The sequence below is a fragment of the Parasteatoda tepidariorum genome, chromosome 2, assembly GCF_043381705.1.
Source record: "Parasteatoda tepidariorum isolate YZ-2023 chromosome 2, CAS_Ptep_4.0, whole genome shotgun sequence".
Lineage (NCBI taxonomy): Eukaryota > Metazoa > Arthropoda > Arachnida > Araneae > Theridiidae > Parasteatoda > Parasteatoda tepidariorum.
The window spans coordinates 17,102,324-17,112,442 of NC_092205.1; the positions used below are offsets into that span (position 1 = coordinate 17,102,324).

Here is a 10,119-nt window from a genome sequence, read left to right on the forward strand (position 1 = left end):
TGCTCTGAAATATGATTCAGGGTGAAAGCTAATAACTGTAATGTTAACGCGCTAGGGACAACTACGTGGTTAGGTCCAGCCATGTGATTTCAGTGTTATTCTTCCCAAGTTGCAAGCATCCAAATGTAGTTTTTAATTATTTATAACCTAATTATTACTTCTTTAAAATTGGTAAGATAAATTTTATGTATCATTTCAGAACCTAGAACATTAACTTTAAAAATAATTCAGCCTGATTGGAGTGTGACACGTCGATTATGTTCCTTGTTAGCATAAATACAGTAATATCTCATTAAGTAGAAAAAGTAAAAACATCAAAAGAATTATTCGTACCTACGCCCAATATGCTTAAATTTATTATCTTGAATATTAGATAAATTAATGTACGTTTGGGATATATCAAATAATTTGGAATGTGTTTATTAATGGATGATATATAAAGTTAATAAAGGAAAATAAAAGCTGTTTTAATAATTCAGATGATTATTCACCTGTATTCAGTTAAGGTAAATATAAATTATTATATCAACATGCCATTAATTTTCTATTAATTTAAAAACTTATAAATTTTTTATGAATTTTAAGTTATTTAAAACAATTAATGCCCTTAATGACGTCAAATGTATTGTTTTTTAATTATTTGTGGCTATGAAAAAAATACAATTCTCTCAGGTTTCTACTATTTTATTGAAAATCTTCCAATTTTAAGGTATCTAAGTCCCTGTTATAGAGATTATTGCCGTACCCACATTTTCCTCTAAGTATCTTAGGTAACTTTTGCCTGTAGATCCATTTCAGACTTTCATCGCAAACAAATCCTTGATTTCCTACAAAATTAAATAAAAGTTGTTTTTATTACAAAATACTGTATTGTGCGAAAATTGATCATATTCGTGAGATACAAATTTTTTATGTATTTCATTATGTACAGTCCGCAAAAAAAAAACGAATCACCCTGAATAACTTTCGTTCTAATGATCGGATTTTCACGAACTAAGTGTCAATCTTAATGGTTCCGGAGGGTAACCTCAAATATGTTAATTAATTAGTGCTAACTNTTCTTTATGTACTTTTACAGCACAGTTTCCGAAAGATAACACATTTCTTAATATTTTTTTCCAATGCCCTCCTCGAGAATGACCTTTCGTCATGCAGGCATCTGAAGGGCAAATTTGTTGGCTACTGTTTCAAGGGCACCATATTAGATGGGTCAAAGTTGCTCACACGGTAAGGACAGATAGTACAGAGAATGAAAGAACACTCATGCCTTGCCTGGGATTTGAATCCAGAGCCTTTCTGATGCAAAGTCAGTTCCCTGACCCCTACACAGGAAGGTCGGCCATTTTTCAGTAAGAAAATGATTATAAAAAATACTGTATTGGGCAAAAATTTATAATTTACGTGAGAGAAATATTTTTTGTTTTTTATTATATACTTTCACAACATAATTTTCTAAAAGATAATGCATTTTTTAATTTGAAAATGATTTTCTTTGCAACTTGCAACGACTCACTTTTGAAATTAAAATTGGATATTTTCAATTCAAACATTTTATAAAATTTAAAAATATTCTTTAAGTATTTCTCAGAAATGGAATTGTTTTTTTTATAAGAATTCCAATCGATACTGAGTTTTTGCTGCAATCAGGGAATATTTTTTTAAACATGAAAATTGTTAATTACTTCAAACAACAGTTTTACTTTTAACTAAGATTAACAGCCAATTTTTAAATGATTATTAATTAAAAACTCATTTTACAATAATATTATATTATGTTATACAGCACACATCATAGAAACTTCTTGCTTTTCTCTCTTCAAATTGAAAAATAAATATGAGCTGCTGCTTTTTGGTGTTAAACCTAGCACTTAAATTTTGCTTTGTATTACATTTTATTTTACTGAGCAAGCAAAAAGACTTAGGAGCTTGAAATTAAAGGGTTATGTAGAAAAATAAACATGGATTAAGAATAAAAATTTTTAATTTTGCGTAATAGGTTCCAGAATGACTAAACTGTAAAAAAAAATTACCACGTGGAACACTCTGCAACAGTCAGAAAGAAATAGTTAAATTGGACGTTCTGAATGACATACTTTTATTTATGAAGAGTTTTTTTCTATGAATTTTTATGAAGAGTTTTCATAAGAGTTTTTTTTTCTTTTTTTTTTAATTCCAATTTCCTTCAAAAGTTATTGCTTATAAGCTTATTAAAGTTATAAGTTACTTTTTAGCGAAATTTTTGCTTTTTTTTGCTTTAAATAATGACTAATTATCCATAGTTTAATAAATATTTATTTATCTCTTTCAAGATTTTTATTTTATAAGTTAGTGCTGCAATTAGCTAATGTCAAAAATAAAAAAAATTCAAACAGATTTTTATGCATATTTTAAGCCGCACAATCCTCTCAGGTATATTGTTAGATTTCGATAACTTCTTTTTTTTTCCTTTCATTGCTTAATCTCATGCGGTAAAATGTTGGCATAATAAGACCACATATTTTTGACAATGATATAAAATATATAAAAGTAGTAGTTTTTTTTTAACCAGCATGTTTTTTTTTTCAAAAACTTTAAATTTTGAAAATATAAGGACTCGATTTCTTCCTTTTGGACGTGCATACGACGGATATAATTTTATGACTGTTTCATAAGTCTCTCAAATGATTTAAGATTTGGCGAACCATAATTTGAAAACTTTATTTTCGATAAGGATTTTAGAGACATAAAGGTGATCATTACGAAGTATTCTGTTGCTATTTAAATGTACTCTCCACCTTTCGCGAGAACTCCTCTCGATCAAACGTTTGAGGAAGTCTGCTACCATAAAAACAAGAGTAAAATCATTTCTAAGGAAGAGGAAATGAGTTTTAAAATGACTCTCTTAGCTTAAATCAATGAGCCCCTTTACCCCTATTCGCAGTGACTAATCTTCGTAATCACCGAAGGCAATCTAACATCTGGAGGAATTCTCATGAAAGTGAAATAGTACTTAAAAACGCAAAAAATAAAGAACAAAATATGTGATTCGAGTGAAAACGAACACAACACAAAATACTCACTTTCAACATACACTTCTTCTAGCTGACTCCATACTTTTCCCCAAATACTTTCTGGAATTGTTTTCAGTTTGTTTCCTGCAAGATTCACTGTTTTTAAAGCTGGAAATCCTTCGAAAAAGTCTGCGGGCAACTCTTCAATTCCGTTGAAGCTAAATCACAATTTTTAATGCATAAATTAATCAGTTTTGGCTTAGTAAAAATATTAAAAATGAAACTGTGAAACATAAACATTTTCAATACAGTCTAAGACCACTCTCTTAACTTTCAAACATATATAGATATAAAACTGATGTTTAGGTATGGTAAAGCGGCCCTGCAATTATAGATAAAATCTCGTAGATCATCACTCGGTAAAAAACTAAGAATTTATTGTTCTTATGAAGAAAACAGCACAAAATATGCAGAAAAAATTGAATGCGAAATTGCAGAGAATAGATTTAGCACAAATAGACGGTTTGTTAAACATAGACTACATAAAGGGAAAGTACTTAAAAAGTGCCTTTGTTTTTTTTTCATAATTTCTTACAATGTTACATACCAGTGTAGTAAAACATTTTGCCAGTTATCTTTCCAGTTATTATCTTACCAGTTATCTTTATTTATAGTAATGCGGAAGATTAAAAACAGAGCATAATAATTTTTGATATGATTATCAGAAACTAATATAGAATTTTAATGGCTCTAGAAATTTAAAATATGCTGATTAGTTTGAACAAACGTTACTTGAAGTTACAAAATCAGACAGAATGAACACATATCTTTTTTCAGCGGAATTTGTTTCTTTACCCTCGAATAGGGGGGGGGGTAGTAGGCACAACCCAACAACATGATCTCGTTGGTTTAATCTGAGGCGAGAAAAAAGGTTGCGGACTCTAACGATCAGTGCAGTTCATCTATGGAAAGATCTCCTTTCGCCACAAAGTCAACGACCGTCTGCTGTTATGGAAACAAGAAACAGCGCATTTAAAAAAGGGAGCTTCTCTCTCCACTGATTCCCTGTCTCTCACCGACCCGAACCAATATCTGCCTTAAATATTGACCTCCTAACCATAGTCTCCGCCACTGCTCCAAAAGAACAGTTCTTTCAATAGACAGATTACAAGTATGCTTCTTACCTTATTTCTATCAACCACAACTTATTAGCTGGGTTTGGAAACATGGATCTGGACACAGTTCGGACACGGTTGTCACCTAACCATAACTGCTGAAGATTGGTCAGAGTTGTAAAAGCTTTGTCTCCCAACTTTTCAATGTCATTTGCCTGCAAGTCCAACTGCTCCAGAGCTTCTGGTCCATCTTCAAACCAATCGTTTCCCAACTGGACAATATCGTTACCCAGGAAAGAAACGTCCCTCAAATGCTTCAGGTGACTGAGTGGGAAAGTCTTGAGATCTTTCCTTCTTTTATCAACGCTTCCATAAATGTAAAGTTGTCTCAATGAGTTCTCAAGCCCACTGAATGGTTTGTCGCCAAATGATCCAATTTTGCAATTTTCAAAATGCAAGTTTACTGACTGGTGTCCTTTGAAAAATTCGGAGGGGATGTCACCGAGATTGGACCGCCAGAATGCGAATGATACGTTGTGCCCTAAGGTGTTCTTAACGACAGGTTCAACCTTAGAGAGACTGCTGAAGCCTTCACAATCTACAGAAGTCAGCAAACCATCATTTTCACATGAGCAAGGATATACTTTATCTCTAGGAGGACAGTCAACAGCAAGTGATGCTGCAACAACTGTTAGGAGGATTTGACCGAATAGAAACATCTTGAGTAAGGAAACCTATAAAAATAAAAAAAGCAAATATTTTACTTGAAAATAGCAACTTATTAACGCACATCATTGAAAATTATTCAAGAAGATAATTCTTACTCAAGAAACTATCTAAATGAATAAATCAGAATGTATGTATGTATGTACCTTATACAAACCTTACCTTATGTACCTTATTATTATTCTGAACTAATCCTGACCAAATTTTGTGTATATGTTTGAAAACACAATGAATTTACTGTGAACTTATAAACTCTCTCCCATCACCAGTCTACGAGCTACATCCCAACGAAAGAGTTTGTCATGGAATTTCATGAATATTTTATAAAATGAGTGATTTGTTAACCTGCCACTCTAATTGATCAAACAATAATTTTATCGCATGTTTTAATGAATAATTTAACTTTAAATTCCTATGTTAGGTTATCACAAGTAAACTAAATGTTAACATGTTCGCAACGTATGGTAAAGATGACCGTTACCGAAGCGTAAAAAGTATAAGAAACCACTATTGATACTTACGCGTTTAAATCTGTCTCTATGATCTTAAATAATAGAAATTCAACAGGAACTTACAAACAGGAAAATTGCAGTAAATTCTGAATATCGAAGGTTAAATTATAATAATGTTATTAATATTTCTTTTAGTGAATTGAACTAACTCATATTATCCTAAATCTAATTGCATAAAGCCTTACTTAAATATACAACAACTAACAAGAAAATAAAGGTTGTGTATTAGATGCCAAGAAAAAATAGTATGGTGTTATTAGGTTACTTATCCATTACGGAGGGTGGTAAGAAGGATATTGCCACAGTACCTGTATTAGACACCTTTATTCGTACAATTTGTTTCCATAATCACATCACCTATAACGACAACTCTAGTTGTATTTAATATCACATTCAATTAATTCCCTGGCATCAAAAGAAGTTCGGCGATTTTCTTAGCCTTCGAAGTAATTGGTATTAGTTCGCATCGTATATGGGAACAGTAAAAAATAGCTAGGTGGTTCTTGACGCCAATTGTGCTTAATTTATTTTGGTAGTAGGTACCAATTGAAATTTTAAAAAAAACAATTGCATTTAATATCTAAATTTATGAAGAAACGGTAACTCTTAATCTAGGAAAACTGTAAGAAAATGAAATTTTATCATTTACACTAATGACGCTTTACTAATTTTGGTAATATGTATTACTGGTATTATGTTAACTAGTTTTTTTAATAGATATTAATTAAAATAATAAGTATATTAATAAAATAATATTATTGGTACCAAGATTCCTACTATAGGTGTTGGGAAAATAGATTTATTGATTATAGTAATTTTTTTCTTATAAGTAATTGACTTTGAGCAGTAGCATTATACCAAATGATACTGAACATGCTGAATGATACTGAACTTAAATCTTTATTTTGATTGGTTGAATTTCTAAGATTATGTTTTTATTAATCTATTAAGGTAAGGTCACTGAAAAGGGCAACAAATAAAAATAAATAAATAATTGGAATTGCTTAAGCTTAAGTAATTATATCAGTATATGCCTTTCAGTTTGCCGACCAGCCTGTGTAGGGGGCAGGGAACTGTCCTTGCATCAGAAAGGTTCTTGGTTCGAATCCCAGACAAGGCATGGATATTTCTTTCTCTCTATCTGTGTTCTATGTCCTTTCTCCTTTGTGTGTGAATGAGACCTGCCCTATAAACGGGTTGTGGTAGTGTGACGTGGGCGCCGCTGCTCCACCGCCGTGGATTCGCCACAGGTGCTCACTGGGTAGCGAAAAGAGAATTAGCAGTTCTGGCACTTTCTGTGGCCAATGAACAATAGTTCCAAGTGCCCGCCATTAAATACAAAAAAAATGCCTTTCAGTTTTTTTCTTCCTTTTTCGCATGATTTCCTAATGTTGATTAATATTGCTTTCTTGATTATTTACTTTTTTTTCAACCAGTACGAAGAACGAATATTCAACAAGTAAATAATATTTTACTTCTATTTTCAAGTGAGACACTCGAGAAATTAACAAGGAAATTATTAGCATAAAATTCATAATGTGAAAGGTGGATCTAAAAAAATTATTCAAAAAGAGGTTCGGGGAGAAAAAGTACGCTACATTCTCTGCGATTCCAGGTAATTTACAACACTCAGTACTGCATTGTATAGCAGAATGAGAAAGTTGATTCCTACGATTGTTGATTGGGGACATCAAATTTGGGAACAATTTCACTGTTTTTCCCAAAGCATATGCTTTAAATTTTCAAAGTTTCTAATAAATAGCAGTATTGTAAAGTACTTAAAAGTTAAATGATTTTTCATAAGCTAAAACCCATGGCTAATGGTTTGCACGTCAGCGATTCTTTCTGGAAACAATCTATTTTTTGAAATATAAAACGCAGCCAAAACACTCTTATGAAAATGGGAGAGTTAACACATCTGCTGCGAGAGATTGGACATAGTTCATATGCTGGGAGTAACAGGGTTCCTTTGCTAGGAAAAATGGGGAGTTGCTTCCTATTCTAGGAGAGATGAAGAATTGTTCCTATGCTAGGAGATATAGGGAGTTGTTCCTATGCTAAGAGAGATGGGGAGCTATTCTAATGTTGGGGGAAGTGGGGAGTTTCATCTAATCTAAGAAGGATGAGGAAGTGTTCTTAAGCTATGTTTTTATGCTATGGAGAGTTGGAGATGGGGAGTTGTTCTTATCCTAGAAGAGGTGAGGAACTGTTCCTATGTTAAGTGAGATGGGGAGTTGTTCTTTTGCTTAGAGAAATGGAGAGTTGTTCCTTTGCTAGGAAAGATGGAGGGTTGCTCATTTCCTAGGAGAGATGGGGAATTGTTCTTATACTAAGGGAGATGGGAAGTTGAATGAAGTTGATATAAATATGACAACTAATCAGATATGAACAAACCATCAATTTTTCTGATTCTTTTATTTTTTCTATAATTTAGTTCCATCCTTTGTTTAATTTTTGATTTTTTTCCAGTTAACATTTTTTAATTTTCCTGATTCTTTAAATTTTTAGTCTTATTAAATTTCTTTCTTTTTTCTTATTTTTTAATGTTTTCTCCCGTTAACATTCCTTACTTTTCCAATTTTTCACTTTTTTTCTATTACTATTCCTTCATTTTTTTTTCATTCCTTAATTTTTTTCTATAAATAACATTATTTCACAGTTCTGCTTTTTAATCAATAAGCTGAAATATTTCCTCTTAGGACTACGGTATTTGTTTACAAAAACTTCACTGAAATGAAATTATTATCGTTAGCGATTTAACTGTAGTGTGATTCTAACAATATCTTTTAACAAAGAACGCAGATTGCGTAAAGAACTTTCAACTTTGAACTTTCATTACAACTGTAATAGTAAACTGAAACATTTAACTGAATCATTAACTTGAAGAAAAATATCAATAAAAACACATAAATGTAGATAATAGTTTAGAGTTTGCAGCTTTGGCAATTAGTCGCATATTTTTTTAAAAAGGAAAACGTGATAATATTCTTAACCAATCGCAGAAAGGTTTTTTTATTAATTTTAAGAACAATATGTAAACAAAAAAAGAAAAAATATTAGATCCCTTCTAATTGCTTACATTTTGGCATTAATTGCACCTAAATCACTTCTGACAAAACAAATTCAATCAAATCTTCTTGTTGTGAATTGCAATATTCTGAATTTATCGAAATTATATAAAAATCTAAAGTCAATACACATTTGTTATTCTCATTGAAGAAAACAAAACTCTTTTAATCGATTACATTCCTCAATAGTCTTCGATTTCACGAAGTATTTTTTTAACCCTTCCCCCAATCAAAAAAAAACCAGTTTACCCCGAAATATTAATCAATTTGATAACATTCAATCAACTTAAGTACTTTCCTGACATTTAATCTATTTAAATTTAAGTTACATAAAACAATCATTTTATTCATGATATTTTTATTTTATTTGTAACCATTGAGAGTTTTGATTAAAATTTATTTGAAGTAGATATTAATAAGTATTGTATATAACTTATTTGATAGAACTTATATGAGAGAAATAAAACAAAAGTATTTTAGTAACAATCAAAAATGTCTGAATTCATTTTTTGAATATAAAAACACTTTTCTGATATCATTTAAATATTTTGAGGATTATTTTGTGTTCCTTTGTTAATTTAAACTAAAATGCTAAAAAAAAATGTAAAATCTTTCCGAATTTTTGATATCATGAAATGTTTAGAATCACCCTTCGAGTTCATAATATCGGTGTTTGACTGTATATATTTTTACTGACTAAAAATTTCTATTACCGTAAAGTTTTGCATTATTACTGATTAGATTTTTTTTTCAATAAATGATACTGCTTTAATAAAATTATCGCCCTCAGATAAAGACAGAAAATATTACACACTAAAAATGCTAAACACACTTCTAAGAATATTCTAATGAATATTTTATTATTAATAGTTTATTCTAATGAATAGACTATTATAATGAGTAGTTAATTTTAACTATGGAATATCATCAAGTAAAACAATAACTTAAAATAGAAGAAACATCTGCTTACTTACCTGAAAATCACTTTAAGCGAAGTGAAATGATACAGTCAGCTTTTATCTGTAATAAACAGGTGTTACCTTTCTTTTTTTACGCAAGTACACATTGATAAATGGCAATGGAACAATGTTAAAAGAATGAGTATGCATTACTTTGAAACTTAACAGTTGTGCTTTGAAAAAAATCTTTTGATGCAGTAACATAAGTGAAAGAAAGCTTAGAATCAAAGAAATAAGAAATATCAAAAGTATTTTGTGAACAAGGGAAAAAATTAATTTCGAGATTTAGATAAAATGGTACTCCAGATCTGCCATTAAACTTTTACACAAATTTATGAACAATGTGTTTTACAGTCACAAGCATAAAATTAACAACAAAAAAGTCGTTGAATTCTTAAACTTACTACAAATGCACCTTCTTTCTTTTGTTTCTAGTTTACAAAAATTTCAGTATATTTTTCTTGCCACATATTTATTTTTTAATTTAAATAAAATCAAGATAAAGTTCAACTGGAAGTTTTATACTAGTGCATTTAAAAGAAAGAAATATCATTGAATATGATATTATTAATAAATACTGTTTGTTTGGTTACTACTTTAAAAAAATCTTGTATTTATGTATATATTTATTTGAAACCTTCTTCCTTCTAATGTAGAAAACTGAAGTTTAATTAGTTTTAGCAGCTAAATTTGAATTTAAAATTTTATATTCATGGATTTAAGGAGTAAGGAACACTAATTGAATTGAT

General features: G+C 30.3%; 1 protein-coding gene across 2 annotated transcripts; it reads right to left on the reverse strand.

Annotated features, from left to right (window-relative positions):
* Positions 1–663: 663 nt before the first annotated feature.
* Positions 664–9,488, reverse strand: LOC122270931 (toll-like receptor 13). Of its 2 annotated transcripts, XM_043050320.2 has the most exons (4): positions 9,386–9,488; positions 4,175–4,839; positions 3,060–3,208; positions 664–827 (listed from the first exon to the last, which is right to left on the reverse strand). In XM_043050320.2, the coding sequence occupies exons 2-4, from the start codon at positions 4,822–4,824 to the stop codon at positions 685–687; spliced, it is 942 nt and encodes a 313-aa protein (XP_042906254.1). In that variant the 5' UTR covers positions 4,825–4,839; positions 9,386–9,488; the 3' UTR covers positions 664–684. The 2 variants fall into 2 exon arrangements, with proteins under 2 accessions (XP_042906254.1, XP_071033314.1); XM_071177213.1 differs by lacking the exon at positions 9,386–9,488 and having other exon boundaries at positions 4,175–4,863.
* Positions 9,489–10,119: the final 631 nt, after the last annotated feature.